We start from the raw sequence: 27880 nt of genomic DNA, 5'->3' as shown, positions 1-27880 counted from the left end.
TCTCTGGACATTACTCAAGTGAGGGAAAATCCACTCTCTTTAATGACTTCATGCAGACACCTCTGGTGTTAATTAGGGTAGAGAACACAGTAGTACATTTCTATCAAAGTAAAACCAACAAAAAAACAAAACAATCATTCTCACAACTTTGTGGAAATTTCAATGGCTCTGACTAGTCAAGGAGGCTACTATTAATGACTGCCCACCATACTGCAAATACTGATATCATCAAGTATTTTTTGTTTTAGATTCCACAAGTTTTAAGTGTTGTAAGCAAGGCTAATGCTTGGTTAGTTTGCTAGGTGATAGTTTAAGTCACTGGCAAGAATGCCAATCAAGATTGATGCTAATGTCCTGTGGTCAAACAGATACCCTCTGGAGACTGTACAGGTTAATGTGTTTACGGGTACAGTTTCACCAATGAATATATTAGAAGCAGAGGAACAGTAGGAGAGCTGAAGGCAGAACTCTGTGATTGTTTCTGGAAGGAGTGTGGCCTCACTCTCCCTTAAAGTGAGGACGCCTCTTCTCCTTGAATGCAGCCAAACCCTCCAATCGATCTTTAGTTGGTATCACCTAAAAAACAAGACCAATGTGTCAGTACTTAAAAAGATGCAGCTCCTTATCAGAGGTCTATCCTACTATGCTGTCAATCAATTTCCTGAAGAAGACACTGCAATGAGTGGTTTCCTAACCTCATTTTATAGTGATGCGGGTAAACTGAATTTAAAAAGCACTTCTCAGTGTAACACAATACAATTCATCACCAATTTACACCATCTAAAATGAGCATGTTAAAATGTATACTGCTCTTAAAAGAATTCCAACAAATAATGAACATTTGAACATTTTTTAATTTATTGCTGCAAAGCCTTGGTCACAGGCAGTTACACTGAAATAAAAAATATAGTACAATATTCTTCAACAGTCTAAGTTCCTAGTGTGTGTGTGTGTGTGTGTGTGTGTGTGTGTGTGTGTGTGTGTGTGTGTGTATGTGTCTTCTGCACTTGGATTTTCATGATTGTGTTGCAATTGTAAAACACACTGTGTTGCCCTGTGTATGAAATTGAATATTAAAAATGTTTCCTGTGGTGTTGATCTCTGTTGGCCCTTGTTTTGTTTGTTTTGAGGACTGTGTGTAAGCGTTGTTCAACAGTTGTATGTGATTGGAAACACGAGAAACATGCTCACACATATTAGACAGTATCACTCAGATCTGTCAAACACCAGAGCAAGGCATAAATAAATGCACATTGCTGGCTGTAAAAACAAAATAATACCAAGAATATATGAAAAATCTTGAATGTTTTACGGTTTGTTGAAAAGCTAACGCTAAATGTGCATTGCTGCCTGTAAATTCTTTGAATAATGCATGAATGTATGAAAAATGTGAAACATTTTAAGATTTGTTGAAAAGCTATCGCCAAACTGAATTCCGGGCTGTAAAAACTTTGAATAATGCCAATAATGTATGAATGATTTCTAATACTTAATGGTTTGTTGAAAGCTAAAGCCAAACTAAATTGGTGACTTTAACATATTTGACGCCGCATCTGACGTCTGAACAGTCATAATAGTGTGAGGAGAATGAAGGATTCAAAATATACTATAAGCTGTGAGCCAAACTACAATGCTGGCGGATGGAGAATGAAGATTAAATAAATAAATGGATAAATCTCATAATGTATCAAAGATTGGGAACATTTACATATCTAAATGCAGTTTGCCACAAGATAATAGTTGAATATAGTTAAAATATTGGAAAATATACTATGTCTCTTTGTGTCTGTGTGTGGGCATGTGTGTAGTCATTTGACTTAATGTGTGCCACTGTGTGTTTTAAACTGCACTCATTGGCAAATCTGCCTCTGTCTTGGCCCAACTGTTATCGGTTGCCATAGTTATGGTGGTATGGTAAGGCTGGTAGTGGTAACAGACAGAGAGAGTTGATTTTATAAAGACTTTAGCTGAGGCTCACCTCACATTATTATGTTTCTCACTCAAAAAACAGTAACTGCTATCACTTTAATGGTGATATGAAACAATAAGTCTTCTGAGCACACTGTGAAATTTTTGTGTGTTTATTGTCAAAAATGTGGCTAGTGGAGTAATTTGGAAAAGGGGATGTGTTTGCCTGCCTCCAGATATATTTCCTCTCAGTTTAATGGGACTTAATGCGCCAGTTGGTCAGCGGTCCAGTCATTTTTTATAGCTCCTTCCCTACTCTGTCAGTTGAGTTCTCCACTCAGTCTGTCAGGCCCCATTCATACCAATGTAAAAATCTGATGATGAATGATGAATTTAAGTATGAATGTTATGAAAAAGGTGAATTGATGTGAGGAACTAATCTTTGTGAACATTTCAAAGTTTGAATGGAGTTTCTATGTGAATATATGAAGAAGTGGGGAGAGTTTGAAAATGAGTGTTTGAAGTGCATTGTAATTAACTTCCATTATAACTAAGATACGACTAAGCTTCAAAGAAAGTTGCATATTTTGAAAAGTTTTAATGGGATTTGAAAGATGATTAATAACTTGAATGTAGACAAATTGTGGAATATTTGAAGTTAAAACTCACAGTTTAAATGGATTTTCTAGCTGAAACCATGAATGATTTTAGTTTTTAATAATGCTTGAAAAAGTGTCAAAATGTGGGATATCTGAACATTCCGTCCATCTGCTCAAATGAGGAGAAAAAAAAGAATCGCACAAAGCAAATAAATATATTATTCTGAAATATTTCTGAATAAAAGACATCACTGAGAAAAGTAAAAGCCGATATGTCCTAACTGAGCTAATATTTTGCTGTTTTAATGGAGTTAATACTTGTGTAATAGTTAAGGAGATGCGGTCCAAAAAAACATGATGTGGGAATTATAAAACTAGAAAAAGATTATTTCCTGCGAAAAAAATAGTGTGAATGCTATCAGCTGAATTGATTTTGAAAAAATTGCTGCATATGCAGAAATGCGAAATCAGTTGCCAGAAATATCATAAAAAAAAAAAAATCATGTTGATACCAAATGTGAACAGCCTCTCTGTGGTTTCACATTTCAATGAACCGCTCTAAATATGAAACACACCAAAAGTAATTCATTTTGGCAGTAAAATGACCCACCTAATAAACTGGCAACCAAATGTATTTCTTGTACAGCATGGCAAATAACTGTAAACTGAATTGAATTGAATTACTCACCTGGGCATAGCATGCCTCTTCTATTGCCAGACCTGTAGATAAATCCACCTGAAAGAGAATGTGGCATCTCTTTAATGAATGTTCACACTGCAGTTGAAAATATCTAAATCTTAATTCTTTCCTTTATTTGACTCAGTCCTGATGACTTCTAATGAACAGCAATAAGATATATGCAATGACATGTTATTGTTTCTACGCTACACAACATGAATGATAAAGCCTGATTACAATTGTATTTAAAAGCTCCAATAAGAATTTGTCAGCAATGTCAATTTTCACTTGAGACAGTGGTCATCATCATCATCTGAATACATACAGGTTTTTATCTTAACGCAAACAAGAGTGTTGATTCCAGTGTCTTACTTTTGTAGCCTCTTCATTTGCACAAGTTATGATAGGCTATGATCTGACTACTCATGTTTCTTGATTTGTGTTCAGCTTGACAACTTCAGAGCGCAGACAACAGGACAACTCCACCTATTCCGTTTTAACTCTACCTTTTAGTATCAGACCAGAGTTATTGGTAACTCAACGGAACGGTGAGGATAAATGCTGAAAGAGGTCATATTATGTTTTTGGGGGGTTTTGCCTTTACTTTATTGTGTTATGTAGCATTTTTGTGCATGTAAAAGGTCTACAAAGTAAAAAAAAAGCCACGTCAAAGGCAGTTAGTCTCTCCCACAGAAAACACTGCTACTGTACTGCCTGAAATGCCCAGCCTTTACTTCTGTAATTTATGTGCATCACTATGTAATAGAAGTTATATAAATATACATATTTATTAGGGGTGTCACAATTCTCCAAATCCTGGATTCGATTTGATTTTCGATTTTAAGGTCACAATTCAATTCAATTCTCAATCTTTTTGTTGTTTTTTCTTTTAGCAGAGATGGCTATGCCATTTTTAGACTAGTCTCGTCTAGGATCATTGGATTTATGCCATGATAACTCATGCGATCTTTTAATTCGTATTTCAAAAGATGGTCTACATGGTGTCATGAGTCTCCATTATTCATTTGCAATGTATTATATATAATAATATGGTTAATAAATTATTTAAATTTGGCAATAAGGCCTTAGTGTGGTACATAAGAATGAAAAAATTAAATGGGTTATCATGGCATAGATAGCAATGATCCTAGACTAGATTAGTCTAAAAATGGCATTGCTATAAAACAACAAAAAAGATTGAGAATCGAATCAAATCGTGACCTTAAAATCAAAAATCAAATCAAATCAATGACATATATATACACATATATGTACGCATATATACATATGTTTATGTTTGTTTATACAAAATGTATTTAACCCTAACTGATGCAGTGAGTAGCTTCTCATTTCTAAAACAACCATGTCGGAAGACATATGCTGTGGTTGTGAAAAAGATGTTACTCTGGAAAAAAATGTTACTCTGTTTCAGAAAGGTCAAATTATTGGCCTGCATCAAGCAAAGAAAACAACTGAGGAACTGAGAGATGCTGAAACTACTAAAACTGGGTTGAGAACATCCAACGCATTATTAAAACCTGGAAGGATAGTGGTGAACCATCATCGTCTACGAATAAATGTGCTCGGAAAAAAATCTTGAATGATCGTGGTCAGAGATCACTTAAACGTTTGGTGAAATCGAATTGTAAAAAATCAAAAGTAGAACTCACGGCTATGTTTAACAGCATTTCTACATGCACAATGCAAAGAGAACTCAAGGGATTGACACTAAACAGCTGTGTAGCCTTAATGTTACAGCCCTAGTGTTGTGGACGTGTTTGTTTTGTGTTTTTGTGGTGTTTCCAATCAGGTGTCACCCTCGTTCTCCCCCTCCTCCTTGCCCGTGTGTGGAGGTCCACACCTGATCCTATTTGCCACTTGGTATAAAGTGCTGCTGGTGCCAGTGAGCTGGGCAGCTATGTTGTGCAGGAGCCAGAGCGGCTGAACTACAGACTGCATAGTTTCTTTTGGACCTCTATCTTTGTTGATTAGTTTTATATTTTTGTAAATAAAATATTTTCTCGTGTAACTACTACTTCCTGTTTCTTTTCCCTCCTTTACGACCGGCTTTACGGGGACGTAACACTTAAGAAAAGCACTTATCCGTAAGGCTACTTTTGGAAAAAAAGTCTTCTATTTGCTAGGGAGCATAAAGATGGAATGGAAACAGGTCATGTGGTCTGATGAGTCCAGATTCACCCTGTTCCAGAGTGATGAGCCCATCAGGGTAAGAAAAGAGGCAGATAAAGTGATGGACCCATTATGCCTACTGCCTAATGTACCAGCCTGTGGGGGCAGTGTTATGATCTGGGGTTGATTCAGTTGGTTAGGTCTCGGTTCAGCAACGTTATGTGCCCAAAAAATGAGGTCAGCTGACTACCTACTACTATACTGAATGACCAAGTTTTTCCATTAATGGATTTTTTCTTCCCTGATGGCATAGGTATATTCCAAGATGATGCCACAATTCATTGGGCTCAAACTGTAAAAGAGTGGTTCAGGGAGCATGAGACATAATTCCAAGTCCAGACATTAACCCCATTGACAATCTTTGGGATGTGCTGGAAAAGACTTTGCACAGATCGTGGTGAAAAATTAATACAACTCTGGACAGACATAAATGTTGTGACATTGCATAAGCTGATCAAAATAATGCCACCGCCTATGTGTGCCGAAATCAAAGCTAAAGGCGGTCCAATGAAATATTAGTGTGTGTGCCTTTTTTTTGGGCCGGGCAGTGTATATACAATAGGACAACTCCACCTATTCTGACTGATCAATGAGTGGGCCACAGTGCTTTAACTCTACCTTTTAGTATCAGATCAGAGTGTTAGGTACCTCAACGGAATGGTGACAAAAAAGCAGAACGAATCAGAAAGGTTGTTTTGGTACCATCGACAATTTTTGACAATGGGAACCGTTCCAAAGTGTAACCAACCAAACTGAACTAAACCAGACTGCTTGGTAGAAATGGGGCTTTAGCTCCACCACAACTTGTGTCTTATATCAATAAAAGAACTGATACGGATCATATCAATAGGGCATTTGTCAGAGGAGAATGCACTACTCCATTGCAGTCAACCTGGTCTGTCAGAGATTAAAGAGGGTAGACTACAACTCCAAATCACATTAGAAAACTTAACATGTATAGATGTTTTTAGTAAAGAAGTAAAACAATGAATAATTAATACATATTGTACATGTCAACACTAAACTCGCTTGCTATGTATGTTTGCTTGTTCAGCTTTGCAATGTCATTCTATACGTAACCAATCAGCCAGAACATTAACGGGGGACCTCCGACCCTCTAGCGAGGTCTGGGGGCATGCTCCCCTGGAAGAAAATTGTGCACATTTTAAAGTTAAAAGGCAATCTGTTGCACTTTGAGAGAAAAAAATAAGAGGCTCTCTCATAAATAATATGACCATGAATGAGAAATTATGGAAAATATAAAATGTAGAAAATAATCCAATATGACCCTAAGCTTTGGCTGTGCTTCCAGGTGATTAGTCCAGTCCTCACAATTCACTCTACTACACACCTCTGGCTATACAATGTTAGCACAAACCTATGAGCTATAGTCAATAGTAAATATCAATCTATTGCTTTCAAACTTAAAGTCTATTAGTCCTGACTTGAAACTAAACGTTGATTGAGGGACCAGATAATCATTGTCTTGTTTAAAATTATGAGCACCCGACAGTGCCATCTTAACTATATATTGTCGTATTGCTGTTGGAAAACGCAACGGTCATTTCTTGTGTGTTCATGTGAACGTGTGTACATTCGCAACTGGGTTATCTTTCCGAGCCATGAGTTGTTTTTCAGTCTCATGTTTTTCAGACACAGAGTCACAGAACAGTGCTGAAAGTGCCTGGTAAATAAAATACAGACAGAGGGATATAGGCTATGTACTGCCCAGGTAGGTTAACAAGACAGCCAAACAGACCGGACAGAGATTGTGACTACAAGCAACAGATGAAGCCTCTTAAAACTTCCCGTTCCTCCGTGACGGGGCCCTAACGGTCTGTGACAGGTCCGTGCTCGGACCTGGAAGAGTCTGTGATTGGAATGAGATCCTCTGCGATGATGTAGTGAACGCGAGACCGAATCGTAACGCCCCTAAGCGCCATGTGGGGAGACCAATTGCAATGGTTTATCTATCCACAAGGCGGAGCAGTGATGATGGAAGCTGAAGCAGTGTGAAATCAGCTGTTTTTACTGTATCATAGGCTACAGTATTTGACATGCGTGAGAGTGTGATTCCCACACAGAGCATATTCAATGATTATTAGGCTACCATATCATGAGGTCATCAATATTATGCTTCAGCTTTTTTGTTTTTCAACAGTACTGCATGGAAGTGAAAGTAATATTGCCAGGGAATTAATGATTTAACAGGGAGGAAAAAACTGCACATGCAGCACTCGTCTGAGCGGCTGACTTTATCTGCAGTGGTACCGGGACAAACTATTATAGTGTAAGAGCCATTTCCTTGTTTGTTTTTGTAATTATATAAATGTAATTTCTCATGCTGTTACATTACTGCTAGACCACGTAAAAACAGGGAAAAAACATGTTGTGGATTTTGGAAATTATTACAATGATCTTTTTTCAATATATTTTGACTTTTGGACTTTTCAAGTGCTCTGAACTTATTAGAAATGTTCGGATTACACAAGTCAGAAGCAATCCTACGCAAAACAAAACAAAGATAAAGGCATTCCCTAATTTTTTCGGTATTTCCGCAAATATTGAAGGCACATGAGAGGAATTTTTGGTGATGATATCTTGTCCCTGTTGAGTCCGCCTTGAATGCTCCAGAGATTGTGGGATTACCAAAACTGAACAAATACTGCACATATAAACACAGAAATGCTTAGCTGTCTTGAGGTTGTTATAACTAAAATACCTGGTGAAGAAAAATATTTTCCACGGACAGATTTTGGTAGGCTACTAGATATCTGCAAACGTCATGTGAAGTAACTTCATAGTGTAAAAAGTACAAAAGCTGAAATGTATGAAAAAAATAGTGATGTAATCATTTTGAAAATCCACAACATGTTTTTAGCTAACGAAATATTCTGCCCCAATATGTGTTTAATATTCACTGTGGCAAAACAAAGTTTCCCCTTGAATTTGCACAGGCACCTGACGGCGTGGTCTTACAGTAATGTTGTCAGATTAACAGTAATCTAACAACATGAGAAATTACATTTATATAACTACAATAACAAAGACACCCTGCAGGGTGCCTGTATATTGGTCACACACTCTACCAACTGAGCTACTGGGGTGCGTCGGAAAGAGACATTTTAATCAGAACAGAAAGATCTTCATTGACTGATTGCATGTGCAATCATAAATAATAAACACACAGTCTTCATTTTCATGACAGAATAAACAAATGGTCCATTTCAAAATAATATACATATAGTATATTCTCGAATTATAACTATTGATGCATTAATGCGTTCAAAACTTTAGGGCTGCAGCAGGTAAAGGATGACTTTATTTTTAATAACTGTATATACTGCTGGGTGGCTTAATAATATAACCTAGCTACAACTTTAGATTATTGATATAAAATATAAATAAAGTCGGTATAGCAACAAGTAGGGCTAACGCTACCTAAACTAACTAAAGCTTTAAAATAAAAGTGTAATATTTGCCACTGAGATGTAATGGGGTAGAAGATTATGGTTTAGGTTTAAAGGGTATCAATGTTTTTTGTGAAGGAAGCGCCATCTCATGGTGACCCCCCTCAATTGAATGAATGGGCGTGCTTTCGTTGGAATCTAGGCACACCCCCAGGAGAAGGGGGGCTGGGAATCCACTAAGAACTGGCTTGAAGTCGGCTGAAAGGCAGTCGTATGGGAGGGGAAAATCGAGGCGGCTGTAACTGTAGCACAGAAGCAGCTTTGATACGAGGGGGAGGCAGTGTAATTTTGCGGGCCTCGGACCGGAGTATGTGTGTGCGTGCATGTGCGTTGAGAGAGACATATTTTTTTCTTCACAAAATGTATATGAATCCGGTACATTTACCGCTGTTATTTGCTTGCTAGTAACAGCAGCTACTTGCTGGATCTTTGAAATTGCCTGACTGGTTGTATACCATGACAACTATTGCTGTAGTGCCCTTTTTGTTTGTAAATAAAATTCAAAAAGAAAATAACCAAAAAAAATAAATAAAAAATCAAGGCAGTTCTGCACTGACCTCGAAGACTTACCTCTATACCTTGGTTGATAGCCAGTTTTGCCATCCTTACTGCAATTGGACCCTGCCGAGCCAAAAATTCAACAGCGACTGTTTATTTACAGATTGTAAGGTTTCATAAATTACCATGTGTGATAGAAATTGCTCTTGTGAATTGTTTTGAATCACTACAATATTATAATGCTATTATTCAAGACCCAACATGAACAAAAGCTGTTATGTAGTCAGGACATTCACTACTAAATCATCTTTGTGTTCCCTCTGTATGCAATTTCCTTGAAACACAGGCATTGCAGTGGTCTATTTACCTGAGGGTTGATCTCACGGGCGAGCTCCAGAGCCCGCAGGTAGGCAGCATCTCCACTCTGATTCTGTTCCACAGAATGACTGACGAGACCCAGACGACACGCCTCTGTTCCATCAATCACACGGGCAGCAAAGATCAGCTCCTTAGCAAGAGACACACCGATCACCCTCGAGAGACGCTGTGTACCACCTGTACAGAAGAGGTGAGATTCCAGGATAGAACATGGTTTCTACCACAGACACTGAAAAATCCAAACCTTTGTTTCAGTGTTAATTTTGTTAGCGGAATTTTAATTTAGTCTTAGTTTTAGTCCTGTGTCAAATGTCCTTACTAGTTTTTAATTATATTTAACTCATCCTGTTTTGAATATTAACAAAATTATTCATGTTAATCAATTAAATGTGTGTTATTACTATTCATTAACAACCATCGGAGCACCACCTTGGAATCAGGGATCAATAATCAAATGATATGCTTTTAGTCTCAAGGGCCTGAAGTTTATCTAAAATTGTTAATATTAAAGAAATATAAATAATTTGAGAAATAGAAGGCGTAAATCCGAGCACTGACCGTCTCAACCAGCTGTTATTATAACGTTAGATTGTGCACAATAATCACAGAAAACTGCTCAGTTATAATCAACAGTGTTTATTAAAGCTTGTTCTTGATCCATAAACCAACTTTCTTAACAAACAACAGTTGCTAACTACGACTAGCAATGCTACAACACAAACACAAGCAAGCACAGATATTTATGGATGGATGCCTTTGTCATACTTCATAGAAGTCTTGCTATTGTTTGTATCCTTCAGCTGATAAGTCAGGGTGAAACCCAATGCTGCTGTTTTTGTAGATCAGCCGGACTTTTGCTCTTAATGCTTTCCAAACACGCTTCTTGTCTCGATGAACAATGAAGGTTTGTGGGGGAGGAGGTGGAAGTACGCACCGGTCCCATAATGCGGTGTGCCCTCTCCAGTACCACCGGGTGATGCACATTTAAAGTTTCTCTAAGCCATTTTTCCATAAAGGCGCAAGGATCCATCCCCTCTTCTTTCTCTGGTATGCCCACTATTCTCATATTATTGCACTGACTTCTGTTCTCCAGATCCTCTTTCCTGGTCACCAAAAACTTCACCTTTCCTTCCTGTACCCCTTTGGACACTTGAGTAGAAGGAGTATGTTCTTCCTGTTAGATTGATAATCCTCCACACATCTTGTAAATTTGTATTCTTTATTCTTTCTAAGTATTTAGAATTTCACTAGACTTGGAAGGGTTTATTCTCCAAGATGAAGACCTGTCTACATTGGTCTAATACACAATTGAAATCACCTCCAATTATTAAGTTATCAAGATTTATTATATATTATTAATTTATTATTATCTATCAAGATTTGGCTCGTTTAAATTCACCAAAGTCAGCAAGGTTGAGTGTGATTCTCCCGTCACTATTATGTACCTACCCTCCTTATCAGCTATTGTGGCTTTATGTTTAAATGGTGTTCCCTGGTTGGGAATGGAGTTTGAAAACGTTTACTTTCCCTCAGAAAACTTTTTGCCCCCGTATATTCCCAACGCTTCCTAAGGACCTCCAGGGCATAGTTATGGTCTAATATCACTGTTCTTTCCTGGTGTACAAACCATTTTTACTGCCAGGCCAACTTTAAAATTTTCTGTTTAGTTTTGAAACTTGTGAATTTGACCACTATTGATCTTCAAATGATCGCTCCACAGGGACATTGAAGTTTTTAAAGTTTTACTCTATAATACCTGTTTTGGTCGGCACAATCACGGATGGAGATGATCTGACTTCTCGTGGCAAATAGACAGTTTTAGCTGCCACAAAAACCACTGGAAATGTCAGCAGGTCTCCTTAAATAAAACACCCAGTTATGATGCAACTAAACTGGGTGGAAATATCCCAATGTGTGACTTGAACTGTGGTCAGGCGTTGGCAGCCTTGTTAGCTGTAACAATGCCAGCAACCCATGAGTTCCCTCCCCAGACAGCTTAACCATTCACACCTGGGCTCACCTAGCCCTAGCAACCCACATGAAGGCCGGTTGGGTAAACGACTCACAACTGGCCGTATCGACTCTGAAACTCAGAGCTCACACGTGTCCATAACGTCTCTGTAAGGACACTCCCACACAGAGTTTAAAATCCTGCAACTCCCCTCCAGTTAGTTAGAACTGAAGAAGCCTCTTGGATGAGAGGTGAAACATCTTCAAGAAACTGAAACACATCCAGTTACGGCGATACAGCACTTGGAATATGAAATGGAATATGAAATAAAATAAAATCCAGCCTTACCTGCCCCAGGAATAATCGCAAGTTTGGTCTCAACTAGTCCCATTTTCGCAGTATTGGCTAGAAAGAACAAAGAGCAGTATTACTATTTACGCATAAATACTACTACTCCACTACTACTACTACTACTAGTACAGATGTATTAAGATTCAATCATGGCCATAGCCAGCTATGTGGTCACTGAGGTCCAGACCTCCATAATTATTTCCTAGAACATAGGCCTGTATTTTTTCTTATACATAAAATGAAAATCGCCGCTACATAACTGTATAATTAGGAGTTAAACCGTATGTCCCTAAAGTTCCAATGATTCCCACAACTCTCATTTTTCTGTGATGGAATGAGTGGAACACATACTACTATGTCACAAACATTCATGAAGTTTGGTTCTATAATGAATTTATTGTAGGTCTTCTGAAAATGTGACCAAATCTGCTCGGTCAAAAATATACATACAGCAACTTGAGCAATCAATTTTGGTGATTATAGACAGTCAACTTCTTCTGAGTGATTCTAATTGATAACAGCCGGTGACTTTTCTGGGCCCATTTTAATAGGGCTTGTTTAAAACACCCATTAGATTCAGCCACACACACTACAATGGGAAAGTCTAAGGAGCTCAGCATTGATCTAAAAGAGCACATTATTGATTTGAACAAGTCAGGAAAGTCACTTGGAGCCATTTCAAAGCAGTTACAGGCCCAAAGTTCAACAGTGCAAACAACTGTAAGTATACAGTGCACGGCACAGTTGTGTCACTGCCACGATCAGGAAGAAAACACAAAATATCACCTGTTCCTGAGAGGAAATTGGTCAGGATGATCAAAGCAACCAAAAACCACCAAAACATCCGCAATGAATTTGAAGCTGCTGGAAGACAGGTGTCAGTGTCTTAAGTCAAGCATGTTTTACATCACCATGAGCTGAGAGGCTGCCGTGCAAAAAAATAAGCCCTTGTTGCCCAGACGTTGCACCATAAAGCTCGACAAAAGTTTGCTGCAGATCACATGACAAAGAAAAAACCTTCTGGAGGGAAAACTCTGTGGCCAAATGGCCACAATGAGCAGCAATATGTTTAGAGGCAAGAAGGTGAGGCCTTTAACCCCAAGAACACCAGACCTACTGTCAAGCATGGTGGTTGTTGTATTGTGCTGTGGGGCTGTTTTGCTGCCAGTGGATCTGCTGCTCTAACAAAAGTTAATGGAATAATGAAGAAGGAGAATCCGTATATCATTTGTTCTTTTACTATTCAATTGGGAATCGAAAAAACGATTTGTTATTTCACTATTCGTCTATAAATCTGATACCAAAAACAAATAACGGTTTGTGACCCTGATAACTTCCGGGTCACACAAATTGGATAACTAAATATATTAAAATCAAGTTTGGCCCGTGGCCCGCTTTTTCATTTCCCTATCCTTGATCTGAGCATAAAATCAAGTTATGAGAAAACAAACCGTTATATGTTTTTTGGCATCAGATTCATAAACGAATGGCGAAATGACGAATCCTTTTTTTCATTTTCCGATTTTCGATTCCCAATAGTAAAAGAACAAATGATGCACGGATTAAGGATGATTATCTCACAATTCTTCAGAAAAACAAGGTCGTTTCCGGAAGCTAAGAAAGCTAGTTGAACTTCACCAATTCTGTGAGTGGTTAAAAATTCAGCCAGAGGACTACCAGAAACTTGTGGATGGCTATCAAAGCACCTAATTGAGGTGAAAATGGCCAAGTGACATATAAACAAATATGTATGTATATTTTTAACCCAGCAGATTTAGTCACATTTTCAGAAGACCTTTAATAAATTGAACCAAACTTCATGAATGTTTTTGTGACAAAGTAGTTTGTGTTCCACTCATTCATCACAGCAAAATTAGAGCTGTAGAAATCATTGGAAGTCAAGACTGACAAATTAGAATATCATGGAAAAGTACATTTTTCCCTTAATTTAATTTGAAAAGTGAACTTTCATATATTCTAGATTCATCACACATAAGTGAAATATTTCAAGCCTTTTTTTTTTTAAATTTGGGTGATTACGGCCTACAGCTCATGAAAATAAAAAATCCAGTACCCCAAAATATTAGAATATTAAATAAGACCAATCAAAAAATTGTATTGATAATACAGAAATGTGGACCTTCTGAAAAGTATTACTAGTTACTAGTAGTTTTGGCACATCAGCGTCTCCATACAATATGGAGACACTGATTTCCTTTTCCAGCAGGACTAGTAACTGGTTTGCTGACCATGGGATTACTGTGCTTGACTGGCCAGCCAACTTGCCTGACCTGAACGCCATAGAGAATCTATGGGGTATTGTCAAGAGGAAGATGAGAGACAGCAGGCCCAATAATACAGACAAGCTGAATGACGCTATCATGACAACCTGGGCTTCCATAACACCTCAGCAGTGCCACAGGCTGATTGCCTCCATGCAACACCGCATTGATGCAGTAATTCTTGCAAAAGGAGCCCCGACCAAGTATTAGTGCATAAATGAACATACTTTTCAGAAGGTCGACATTTCTGCATCATAAATCCTTTTTTGATTGGTCTTGTGTAATATTCTAATATTTTGAGATACTGGATTTTTGTTTCACTTTCTGAATTAAATAATGGGAAAACATTAACTTTTCCACGATATACAAATTTTTTGAGATGCACCTGTACGTGATCCTTACAAGTGTATATAAACTTTTGACCACGACTGTATCTGTAAACTCAAAATATAGCCCACTGGGTCTTACAGGCAATTCTGACGTCACAAGCAAGAGCCATTTCCAAGCCTCCTCCTAAAGCAGCTCCATCAATTGCAGCAATCGTTGGTGTCGGTAGGTTACCTTTAAAATAAAAGTCCGACAAACAAGAAAATGTAGTCATTATGTACACACTAAACCAACAACATGAGACAACTACAACTATTGATCCACTACTAATACTAATACAACCTTTTTGGAAAATGTATTTCTTTCACTTCTGACAGAGCTTCAAGGAGTTTGCCTTCGATAATTATCAATAAAAATGATGATGTGATTTTTTCCTTTACCCTGATTTGAAAGAGCGAGAAAGCATGAGGGAGAATGAGATGGAGGGAGGGAGTGAAAGAAAAAGACAGTGCAGAGGAAAAAAGGTAGAACTATGTGCATGTTGCAGAAATTGTCGAGACTCGAATCTCTTGATCAAGCGCCACTGCAGCCTCGCTTGACACGCATCTAAGCTGCTTTTTCAAAAATCTGTTTGGTATCGGCAATGAGAAGCAGGTAAAGGCTCATTCACGCTCAACGTTAGAGTCACATATAGATACGGATGGACTCTTTTGTCCGTTCTCTGCTTTCATTCCATCTGTATTTTTCTGCACATTTTCTGAAAGCTTTCTGATACAGACCAACGGAGTAGTACCTCAAGTAGTTGTGAGGGGCAGTGTAGCCAATAGTTCAAGCGAGAAGTGATCACAGGACAAGAGGAAGAAGTTTCAAAAGTTGGTGAGAAGTTTTAACATCTGTATAATGTTACCTTGCCTGGGAGAAACAAAAAGTTACTACAGAACAGCAGGGTGAAGATTCAACAGAGATTAACTGTGAGTTGGATGGTGGTGAAGGAAAGATGGAGGTCTGTGCAAGACCGTTTGGACTGAGCTCTGGCGCCCTATAGCTGTTGTATTGCTTAACGTCCATGCCAACAGGAAGGACAAATGGAAGTATGTTGGCAGTGACGGTTATAGTCACTGAATTCCAATATTCTTTACAGTCTTTACCCAGCTCTGTGATAAGTGCTCTTGCTTTGGACACAAACGGTCCCACCTCACTCTGGTGCATCTTGGCCCTCTCCTTTAGGTCTGCACCTGCACACAGAGACAAAGCATCAGCATCAAGCCAGAGGACTGTGGCTTCCTGAAAATGCAACAGTGCAGTCCACTAGACAGAGCTTTGGTGTTTTCTCCAAAACTTCATAATCAAGGTTTCTGGATATAAGCTAAATATAGAGTTTTCTCTACTAGATTCATACCTGCTAAGCAATACTGAATCAAGATCTCAATATGAAATAATACACATAAATGACACATGACGATAAGATTGGAAAAATGTCTGAAATTTAACAAAAAGAACTGAAATGGAAAAACAGTGAAAATCCCTCCAGTACAATGTACCTGCACAGAAGATCCCAGGAACCAAACTGCATAAAATGACACTGCGCACTTTGTTATTTTTCTTGATATCCTCCACAGCTTCAAACATCTGAAAGACATTTTTTAGGTTATTTCCAAAAAACTGCACTTAAATAACATTTCTCAAATTGTCTTATGACTTAAATGCAAAACTCACTTGATATTACCCATCAAAATAAAAATAAAAGCAAGACAAATTTAGACATCAGACATTGGGATAAAGAAGATGCAGTGGCCAGTAGCTCACCCAAATTATGTTACTTTTTGTTTTTTCTCATTTTTTCAGGGTGATTGCTGACTGTTTATGACATTGCTGCTTGGTGCTTACACACAGTCAGAGTAGATGGACAGTGTTTCTCTGATGTCAAAATTTTTATGTGAAGATGCTGACCATATTATCATATCATTTTGCTTAAAAAGATGTACTACATGTTCATGTATATTTTCTATATAAATACTGTATGTTCTGTAATTTATGTAGCATGAAGTTTATGAAGAGTTTATGAACGATCATTTAATTTTGTATAATATGAATCAGATTAACTTGTATCCTGTATTATAAGAGTGAAATAACAAAATAAAGCTGGGCCCTATATTTACATACACAGCTACAACAGCCACAACGTGATCCTTAAAGGCAATGTGGACCATCAAAGTTTACTTGGAGACAATCCCAGCAAAATTTTTTTTCCAAAGTCATGGCTGAATATCCAATCACCTCACGAGATTTCAGAGTGACACTTATTTATAGAGACTTCTGATCTTATTACTTAAGAAAAAGGTCCATCTCTGTAGAAAAATAGCTTCTGTAGAAAATGTTGTCAGACACTTAGGATAACAACCTCAGCTTGTCAGCGGCAATAACAAGCACTTTTAACGGATGGTCAGAGTTGTACTGATGGCAAAACTTTTGGCAAGTACACATAATTTACACATCCAAACATGTAAGAGTACATTTCCATATACTGTCATCGTCACATTAAGGGGTGTACTACGAAGCAAGATTAAAAGGTTGGTGAGGTATACTGACGCTAAAGCCAGAGTGTTCAATGACAAGAACGTGGCTCTGTTTTAACCTGGCTTTATCACCATGGTAACTTGTGCTGAACTTATAAATATGATAAATATCGTTATCATGAAATGAGACTGTATACCATCTGAGATTTCGGATATTGTTATGTCATATGGTGATATGACATAAGTTTTGACTTTTCTTGGTTTTAAAGGCTGCATTATAGTAAAGTGATGTAATTTTCTGAAGTTACTAGACTGTTCTACTTGTTCTAAAACTTAGACACTTAGTCATGATATCCACATTACTGATGATTACTCATCATAACTCTTATTGTGTTAATGTTTTGTGAAAGTAACAATAGTCATCCCTACAATGTTGTTGCAGTAGCAATATCAGGGTATTTGGTCCAAAATATTGTGATATTTGATTCTGTAGTTCAATCCTAGCATTTAAGAAATACTTCTGAGGAGATTTCAAATATCGAGATATATATATCATGTAAAAATATAGAAATATAGTGTTATTATTTTGGCCATACCACCCAGCCTTACTGCATATCGAACCTGGTACTATTATTATACTGTACATAGGGTTTTGAGGGCAAACTACAAAATATTAATTAAAACATGCTCTCAAATTGACAGATCGCACTTGAATAAAGATAGGGAAAATCTCCATAGTGGGTGTGGAGAAGATGCCATATGAGGCTGACCCATGTGCACACATTTCCAAGTTGATTTTGCATTTCAGAGTTTTTTAAAAATGAGACCCCAGGTTATATTCAGAGTTCCAGCTTGAAAAGCTAAGAAGTACTTTTCAATAATGAACTCCTGTAAAAATAGCATTAGTGTAGTCAATAGGCATGAGCATTGTGTTTTTTTGTTGTTGTCAAAGGAACCCCTATCACCTATGTAGAATATCTGAGAATGAATATTGTTTATTTGTTTTTGTTTTTTTGTTGCTTCTTGCTTTTACTTAACTACTGAATGGGTTTGTATTGTTTCCTGACCATGTACCCACACAGGCTATAAAAGAAACATTCTATAAAATAGCAGAACATACATTAAAAGTTCACCTTATTATTAATCAGTAGCATATGAAGGTTGGTAATCATCATCGTGATACCTGTTACCTCTGACTAGGGTTTAAGGTTTTGTCAAGCCAGCTCAAGCAGAGAAAGCTTGGGGTATAAGATGGGGTATTATTAGTAACCTCAGGTTGCTGAAAGGCTTGCAGAGGAGCCAACATGCACACTTTCAAAATCTCAACAGTGTGCCATTGTGATCACAAGGTGATAGGTTGATTTAATTTGTGTCAGGATACGACTGAGAAATGGAGAACAAAACGAATATATGGCATACAAGTATTAAAGAAAGAGCCACACAATAGTCTCTGAGCGACCAAAGTGCACACTAGCTTACATGGAGCCTAGAGAAGCAGAATTTCAGTTTTAAGGCTCCGACATAATTTCATCCGCAGATGTGGATGACCGCATGCATGGTTTGGCACACATTCGCATTTTCAGACCATGCTTAATTCCAGTTGGTGGTGGTAATGCACCAAAATGTTATTTACCAAGCATCACAGCAACCATAACAAAAAGCATGTACATTAGTAAAGAAAAGCTGTTTGTTCGAGATGAGCCAGGTGCACAGAAATGATCACCAGCGATCGTCACAAAATTTGGATCCGTGTCTGACTTGACTGCGATTTGCTCTGATGTCATAGGATATGACATATCTCACAAGACCAAGGCAGCTGCAGTTTTTCGAGCCAGGCACCGCAGCTGGATGTCACCTGATCAAAGAGCTGATTGGCCGTTTTCAGCAACCATTACTCGTGTGGTCCAATGGCACATTGTCTTAGCTAATCAACACGTTTGTCATGGTAAAAGGCTAACTGATCATTAGAAAATCTTATTATAGTATAGTATTTTAGCACAGCTGAAAACTTTTTATAGCCTCAAAATGGCAAGATGAAAGAACTTTCTTCTGAAACTTCTATCTTGTCTAGAGAAATGAAGGTCATTGCATGTGAGAAATTGACAAGACACAAAGATCTTCTACAACAGTGTGCACTACTCCTTTCAAAGAACAGATCAAACTACCTCTAACAGGAATTGAAATAGAAGTGGGAGGCCCCAACGCACAACTGAGCAAGAGGAGAAGTACATCAGAGTCTCTAGTTTGAGAAACCGGCAGCTTCATTAAATGGTACCTGCAAATCACCAGTTTCAACGTCAACACTGAAGAGGCAACTCCAGGATACTTTCCAAGGCAGAATAGCAGAGTAGCAAGATTAACTGTTTCCCAATAGAGCTCTTCAGGTTATTTGGAAGAAATTACTGTATTTTTTCATATATATTTATATATATATATATATATATATATATATCTTTATATGAAAAAATACAGTAATTTCTTATGTATTTCTTGTATATATATATATATATATATATATATATATATATGCATAAATATATGCATAAATATACATATATATATATATATATATATATATATATATATATATATATATATGCATAAATATATATATATATATATATATATATATATATATATATATATATATATATATATATATATATGCATAAATATATATATATATGCATAAATATATATATATATATATATATATATATATATATATATATATATATATATGCATAAATATATATATATATATATATATATATATATATATATATATGCATATATATATATATATATATATATATATATATATATATATATATATATATATATATATATATATATATATATATATATATATATATATATGCATGTTGTATAAATGCCGTGTTTTTCCTGAAAAATAATTCAGAGGTCTCAAACTGCCGCCCACCGGGCCATTTCTGCCCCCCAGGTTACTCTGTGCTGCAACTCTTTGCTCTATGAATTTCATTTATAACTTCAGTGCAAGGATTCAATAACTTTTTTAAGAGTAGGGAAAAAAAGACTGTACTAATTGTTAAAAACTAATCTAAACTAAACTAAAACTAATCATTAGTGGAATTTCCTGAAAAAAAAATCACGTCAAAAATGTTTGGTCCACTGAGCCAAATTTAAAAAACCCTAGCTGTTGCACAATGTTTACAGTAAGAAAATAATAATAAATAATAATAAATATAAATAATTTTTTATCTGAACAAAAACATCTTTCATTTTCCACTAGTTTTGACTTTCTTACAGCCAAATTTGGCTTCCATTTCAAAATTAAAGCTATTGTAAGCATTATTTTCTTATTGAAATGACTGTTATGGTCTGTAACGCATGTCTCCCCTCCCCCGGCTCATGCAGTTTAAGAGAAAATACATTTTCTGGTATCCCTGCCCATTTTATCCAATCAGGAGAGAGAACTCCAAAATTAGGTAGTCCTGTCTGCTCGGGAAACAGGCACAGAAAAGGATCATCCTGTTCTGGTACCTACACCGGCAATGGCGGAACAGGGAAAGCTACCAATTCCAGCACTCCAAGTGACGGCTTATTAACAGACCAAGCGATGAAAAACGCTTGAAAAAAACAGAAGGAGGCAAAGTGAGCTGCCTCGAAACAAAGAAAGGAGTCATGCAAGTGTGGTGACGTAGAGAGGAAGGAGGGGACTGCTAACTGCAAAACAGACAGGAAGTTAGCCAAAATGACAACACTTAGAGAAGCTTCCATCACATCAACTTATTTGGTTGGGGAAAAAAAAAAATTTCACTTGTGGTCTCACTGTAGGGTCTAAAAGTACACTAATCAAGGTACTTCTATTTTGCATTTGTTTTGAATGTAATACTATTTTTCTCATTACATATGATAATATAATGTTTGAGTGAAAAGTTGATTCTTTGAAAAATGTCCATGAATTTCAGAATATCTTAGTATTTTGTATGTCCTGCTTTTGCTTTAATGACAGCGTGCACTTGTGCTGACATGGATTCAACAAGTTTGTGCAAAACCTGATGACTCATGTTATCCCAGCATAATTTGACAGTGTTCCTCAAAGCTTCTTGTGATGTCACAGAATGCATGGCTTAATGTTAAATGTCCATTGGGGTTGAGGTGAGGTGACTGTAGAGGAAAGTCCATGACAGAAGAATTAAGTTGTTCTTCTCCTTGGTCAGGTCACCCCCAGACTTGAATATTCCCACTACCAAGTTTTACTGTCAGTTTGATACACTGTGGTATCATTCTCTCTCCTGTTGGTCTCCTTTTATACACCCTTCTCTTACTGCCATAAATCCTAAACTTAGATAAATCAGTAAATAGGACTTTTACTTTTTTGTCATCCACTGTGAAATTGTAGTATTTCTTAGCTCACCCGAAGCATCTGGCCCCATTTCCACTGCTGATAATTGGTTTAGAAACTGCTAATTGTCCTCCAAGACCACTTTTGCTGACTGAGTCTTGTTCATTTAGAAAATTCTGTATCTGTGCAAGGCTGATAGCTACCTTGCTAAGTAGTGGCTAGCCTGTATTGATTGTGGCCATTTGATTCTATAGTTCAATAATTTGATACTTCATATTACCTCTCCTGAAAAATTAGAATCAAAAGCACTATGCACACACCTGCTATGTGTACAGTCTGTGTGGTCTATGAACTATGAATTGGCCTTTTCTTGTGATACAAATTGTTGGTTTAGTCATCTTTATCATGTTAAAATAAATACAAGGAAAATAGCAATACATACCATTTTGACCAGATTTTTGCTTATAGCATTTTTGGCCTTTGGTCGATTTATCCCAACGACGACAATACCTGAAACACAGTGTTACATTATGCTGGTTAACAATGATACAAAAGTAGTGCATACCTTCCAGACAATGATGTCACAACTGGAAAACACAAGCACTATGTACAAAGATTACATCATGAAACCTGATATGCTTGCAATATCCCTATTCCCTACTACCTACAGCAGACTTAGAGTGGGTGTAGTATGCTGTTTTTGCAGTTATTGTACTTGAAGCAATATGTGTTTTATACTAACAAGATTACCTGCACTTATTAAAAAGGAGCCATTAGAAATCAATCATACTGTGACTTTACTGCCAATTAAAATTCGGAGAGCAAAATATTTCCCCCAGAAAAATAACATTAATTTTGGCTGCACAAGGTTTTCTGCTCATTTTCCTTTGTGAATTTCATGCTACTTCATACTTTATTTTATTACTTTTATAACATGATCACACATACTAAGAGCCTTCACAGAGTTTTAGTGTGTATGGGGCTGGGACACAGCTTATGTCACTGGTTTCCAACCTGGGGGTCCAGACCCCTAATGAGTGGCACCAAAGCTTCACAGGTGGTTGTAAGGCCTTCTCAATTTTAAAGGGGTGTTAAGAAAACTTTTTAAAATATTTACAGTAGGCCTATATCTCAGCATTTCATTACCTACACCAAGGAGGTTATGTTTTCACCCATGTCTATTTGTTGGCTGGATGGTTTTTCAGCAGGTTCACACCAATACTACTAATACTACTAAGTCCAACTACCTGTGTTAGTTTTACAGAAAACTACTGTGGAAAACTGAGCCAGAAGCTAGGAAATGTTAAGTGAATCCACAAAATCATCACAAACATCTTTTCAAGCCAGGTAGAGAGGATAGGAAGAAGAGTGAAGGACACATAAGAGGAAATGTAAAGATTACATAGTATGCCAATTTCTTTCTTTCTTTTTTTTTTTTTTTGCAGACAATGTTTTTGAGATAAAAATAAAAAATAAGGCATGTAATGGAAAACTGTGAACCAAAGCATTTAATTTAACAGTGAACTATTTATTATCAAAGATTAGAGAGGAAGGAGAAGAAAGTGAGAAGGAAAAATTAAGAGTAAACATATGGCTGTTAAGATTGGACAGTTCTGTTTTTTCTGTAGTGTTTCAGTAATAATAGTTTACATTTAATCAACTACTGTGCTTAAGTACAAATTCAAAGAACTTGTACTTTACTTGAGTATTTCCAATTCATACAACTTTATACTTCTACTTCACTACATTTATCTGCCAGCTTTAGTTGGTAGTTACTTTTAACTTTACAAGTTTTCATACCCTGCCTGTCCAGTGAAAACCATGCATCTTCAAATGTGGTGATTTTGAATTTTACCAATTGACCTGCACCATTTTTTTTTTACAGTGTAACAGGTTTTGACTAGAGCCTGACAGATGTATCGGTTGGCCAATATTATCTGCCAATATTGGTCTATCACAAATATATCAGTGTCCGCATATATGTTGTCAATATTGGCCGATATGCTGATGCAGCAGATTATGAGCCAGTTACTATACCACCACAGTGGACAGGCCTGATGGCGGAGGTGGGCTCCTCTGCCGCTGCTCCGCCATCTTGCCTGTTGGCTCTACCAAACGAGTCCAGAGAGATGGCAGTTGCAGTGAAGAGCGATGAGTGACCCAGAGAGGACCAGCAGAAGACCAGGAGAAGGGCCTAAAAGATAGGTGTGTTTACCCACAAAGCTACAGCTCATAACCTGCCGTAAACAGAGCAGTTTATGAGCCAGACCTACTGTGTGAGTCAAAAAAAAGCCATAATAAATAACTTCCGGGTCACACAAATCAGTGAAATTAGATACCAAAATCAAATTCAGCCCGTGGCCCGAATTTTGAATTACTTATTTTTGATCCAAGCATAAAATCAGAAGTACGAAAAACAAAGCGAGTTGAGATAATGAGATGATGAATAATTTTTCAATTTCTCATTTTGGATTCTCAATTCAATACCAAATGGACAAATGATAGACAGACCAATGGGCCGAATTTGATTTTGATATTTAATATCTCTGATTTGTGTGTTCCGCCACTGTATGGTCTGTGGCTGTCTGATGTCACTGTGTGTTTATCCACATAACTACAGCTCAAAAACTCAGAAAACAGACATTACCAGAGCTATTGTGTGAGATAACAGTTTGAGTCAAGCAAGTATCAAGAGTATACAACCAACAAAGCCAACAAATCAGAGGGGGAGTAGGGCTGGTATTGTGAGTGGGACCCATAGTAACGCTCTGTTTTCTTTGGTCATGGAGCAACAATTTCAAAAATATTTGTGTCTTTCTACTGCATAGACAGCCCAGTTTTATGCAAGGTCGATCTTTTCCAGCAGTGTAGTACCACAAAAGTAAAAGTAAGCCTACTAATTAAGCAGAATGGTCCATTTCAGAATAATATTATATTCTTGAACTTTGATTATTGATGCATTCAAATGTTCATAAATAATGTAATACTTTTGTCAAAAGTGTTTGATAACTGCATTTGATGGATCACTGCACAAAGTGTCTGTCTGCGGACTGTGCTGTAAAAAACAAAACCGTGCCAGGAAGCCAACAAATTTAGTTGAATTTCACCGATTCCATATTTAAAAATTCAGCCAGAGGACTACCAGAAGCTTGTAGATGGCTATCAAAAGCACCCAATTGAGTTGAAGAGAGAGACAAGAGACATTTAAACAATTATTAGAATTACTATATGTATATTCTTTACCCAGCAGGTAACATTTTCAGAAGACCTATAATAAATTCATTATTGAACCAAACTTCATCAAACTTCATGATGTTGTCAGCCCCAGGGTGCTCAAAGCCTGTGCCCCCCAGCTATGTGGAGTACTTCACCATGTCTTCAACATGAGCCTGAGTCTACAGAGGGTCCCTGTGATGTGGAAGACGTCCTGCCTTGTCCCTGTGCCAAACATGCCTCGTCCCTGTGGCTTTAAGGGCTACAGACCTGTGGAACTGACCTCCCACATCATGAAGACTCTGGAGAGACTCGTCTTGGAGCAGCTCCAGCCCTTGGTCAAACCACTCTTGGACCCCCTACAGTTCGCCTATCAGCCCCAACTTGGAGTTGAGAATGCCATCATCCACCTGCTCAACCTTGTCTACGCCCACCTGGACAAACCTGCGAGCACTGCCAGAGTCATGATTTTTGACTTCTCCAGTGCATTCTACACCATCCGTCTGGCTCTACTGGGTGAGAAGCTGACAGCAATGCAGGTGGATCCCCCCCTTGTGACCTGGATTATTGACTATTTGACTGGAAGACCACAGTATGTGCGCTTACAACACACTATGTCAGACAGAGTGGTCAGCAACACCTGGGCCCCACAGGGGACTGTCCTCTCTCCCTTCCTCTTCACCCTCTAAACCACGGACTTCAACTACTGCACAGAGACCTGTCATCTCCAGAAATTCTCGGATGACTCAGCAATAGTTGTGTCAGTGAAGGTGCTGAGGATGAGTACAGGACTACTGTGGACAACTTTGTCACATGGTGTGAGCGGAACCATCTACAGCTCAATGTGACAAAGACCAAGGAACTGGTTGTGGACCTGAGGAGGACCAAGGTGCCGTTGACCTCTGTTTCCATCCAGGGGGGTCAGTGTGGACATTGTGGAGGATTTTAAGTATCTGGGGGTCCACATTGATAATAAACTGGACTGGGTTAAGAACATTAACGCCCTCTACAGGAAGGGACAGAGTCGTCTCTATTTTCTGAGACGGCTGAGGTCCTTCAATATCTGCCGGACTATGCTCAGGATGTTTTATGAGTCTGCGGTGGCCAGTGCTATCCTCTATGCTGTTGTGTGCTGGGGCAGCGGGCTGAGGGTAGCGGACGCAAAAAGACTGAACAGACTGATCCACGAGGCCAGTGACGTGGGAGTGGAGCGTGACTCTCTGACAGTAGTGTCAGAGAGGAGGATGCTGTCCAAGTTACATGTCATCTTGGACAATGGCTCTCATCCACTCCATGACGTGGTGGTCAGCCACAGGAGTACATTCAGTACTAGACTGATCCCACCAAGATGCACCACAGAGCGCCACAGGAAATCATTCCTGCCTGTGGCCATCAAATTGTTCAACTGCTCGCTCTGAGTGTCAGACACTCTGAGTCAATAGGAAGACTCTGGACGCTTTGTTTCTCTCTAATGTGCAATATTTAAGACAAACAATGTGCAATAACCCAGATATTTTCAACTGTAGCATTATTTATTACACTGTATATATATATATATATATATATATATTCTAGTAGAATGTACATTTCTTGTATTTTTGTTCTGTTTTTGTTGTTCTTGCTTATATATCGTTTTTATTATCATCATCATCATCATCATCATCATCATTATTATTATTAACATTATTATTATTATTAAATAATATTATTATTATCATTTTTTTTCTGCATATTTCTGGACTCTGAATGGGAGCAGCTGTAATGGAAGCAATTTCCCCTCGGGGATTAATAAAGTATTTCTGATTCTGATTGTTTTTTGTGACAAAGTAGTTAGTCCACTCATTCCACACAGATAAATGAGAGTTGTTGAAATCGTTGGAACTCAAGACTGCCATGATATACATGTTCAAGTGTATGTTAACTTTTCACCACGACTATATGTAATTAATGGCACAATTCAAACGGACTCAAAAAGTTATTTGTCTCTTACTACTGACTACTGTACATTTTCTTATTCTGAAATAAGGTCCCATGGGGCACCCCGGAAGGGGTGGGACTTTGCATCTCTATAGTTGATTGTAGGCTTGTTCGACATCATCCAGTCCTGCGCAGAATCGATCAGCAGTGATCATCACACAAGGCATGCACACAATGCATGCCAGTTAGATATGAGTCCGACTTGATCTGACATCATGCACACGTGGGAACGATACTCTCACGTCATGAGGTGGCTGCAGTTTTTGAAGGCAGGCACCGCAGTTGCTCTCTACCAACTGGCTGTTGCCTGATCCAACAGCTGATTGGTTTAGATGTCAACTCAACAATGACGTTATATAGAAAGTTTATTTTTCCTCTAATTGAATTGGAGAGAATAGCCTGTATTCAGTCTGTAATAACATTGGACTAATTTAAATTCGGCTTGTTAAAGTATTTTACAGCATAAGAACTTCTGGTAAGTGGGATGTGAAGATTCAGATGTGAAGCCCTGACAGCATATATCTGACAGATCAATAATGACAGCTACTGTCTTGTATTTCTGTTCTCTGTGTATGACTGTTAATGTATTAAGTACACTTTCCAGCCAAGGCGCAGTTCATCTCGAACTGTCTTTTCAGCATTTCACAGTCGATTCCCTTTAATTGGAAAACTAACGAGACTTCCGTTTGACAATGACAACAGTTTTTTAAAAACTGAAAATAATTTGAATTGTCTCCGATTGTGAGCAGAACTTACCGGTATCTTCTCCGTCGAGATATCTGACACGCAGGTCATCCTTCGAGTCAGAGCTGTAGTGTCGTGTCACTACTCCGTGACCGTTCAGGCGAGAAGAGGGCGAGAATTTAACGGAGAAAACATACTGTCTCGAGCAGGATGAGGCCGCTGCCAGCCTGCACGCGATATCCCGGTCCGCTGTCTGCAGGCGGAGAGCTTGCATCAGGGTTCTTCGTCCCACTAGGACCGCCATGCCGAGGAGCCGCAGTGTTGTTTGACTTTCAACTTTGAACCCAGTCACGTGTTGTCGTCACGTGACTCACTTGCGGTCTGTCCTTTCCTTGCCACTAGGATGGCAAAGTCAAGTCATGACCAGTCAATTAGAGCGATACGTTCATCCAACGCCTCTGTTGTTTTTTACTTGATCAGTGTTGATGTCAAATACAAGGAATATAGGGAATTGGGAGATCTATTAT

The 27880-nt window shown here is 38.0% G+C and overlaps 1 protein-coding gene across 1 annotated transcript; it reads right to left on the bottom strand.

Annotated features, from left to right (window-relative positions):
- On the bottom strand, window positions 1-27697 carry auh (AU RNA binding protein/enoyl-CoA hydratase). Its single transcript, XM_073477815.1, has 10 exons — window positions 27426-27697; window positions 21922-21989; window positions 16175-16262; window positions 15782-15868; window positions 14775-14867; window positions 12022-12078; window positions 9712-9899; window positions 9417-9467; window positions 3196-3243; window positions 1-576 (listed from the first exon to the last, which is right to left on the bottom strand). Exons 1-10 carry the CDS (start codon window positions 27655-27657, stop codon window positions 499-501), a joined length of 990 nt encoding a protein of 329 aa, XP_073333916.1. The 5' UTR covers window positions 27658-27697; the 3' UTR covers window positions 1-498.
- Between the last annotated feature and the right edge of the window lie 183 nt (window positions 27698-27880).

This window comes from Pagrus major, chromosome 12, assembly GCF_040436345.1.
Source record: "Pagrus major chromosome 12, Pma_NU_1.0".
NCBI classification, from domain to species: Eukaryota; Metazoa; Chordata; class Actinopteri; order Spariformes; family Sparidae; genus Pagrus; species Pagrus major.
Note: the sequence above shows the minus strand (reverse complement) of the source record. Positions and strands in the feature narration are given on the sequence as shown.

What these genes read in the sequence shown, in the direction of transcription:
- auh (XM_073477815.1), bottom strand. Translation starts at nt 27,657, where the DNA reads ATGGCGGTCCTAGTGGGACGAAGAACCCTGATGCAAGCTCTCCGCCTG. An exon ending in AGCACTTATCACAGAGCTGG is followed by an intron (nt 14,868 to 15,781) that starts GTAAAGACTGTA and finishes TTTATTTTAAAG; the next exon opens with GTAACCTACCGACACCAACG. An exon ending in AAGAGGCATGCTATGCCCAG is followed by an intron (nt 577 to 3,195) that starts GTGAGTAATTCA and finishes CTTGTTTTTTAG; the next exon opens with GTGATACCAACTAAAGATCG.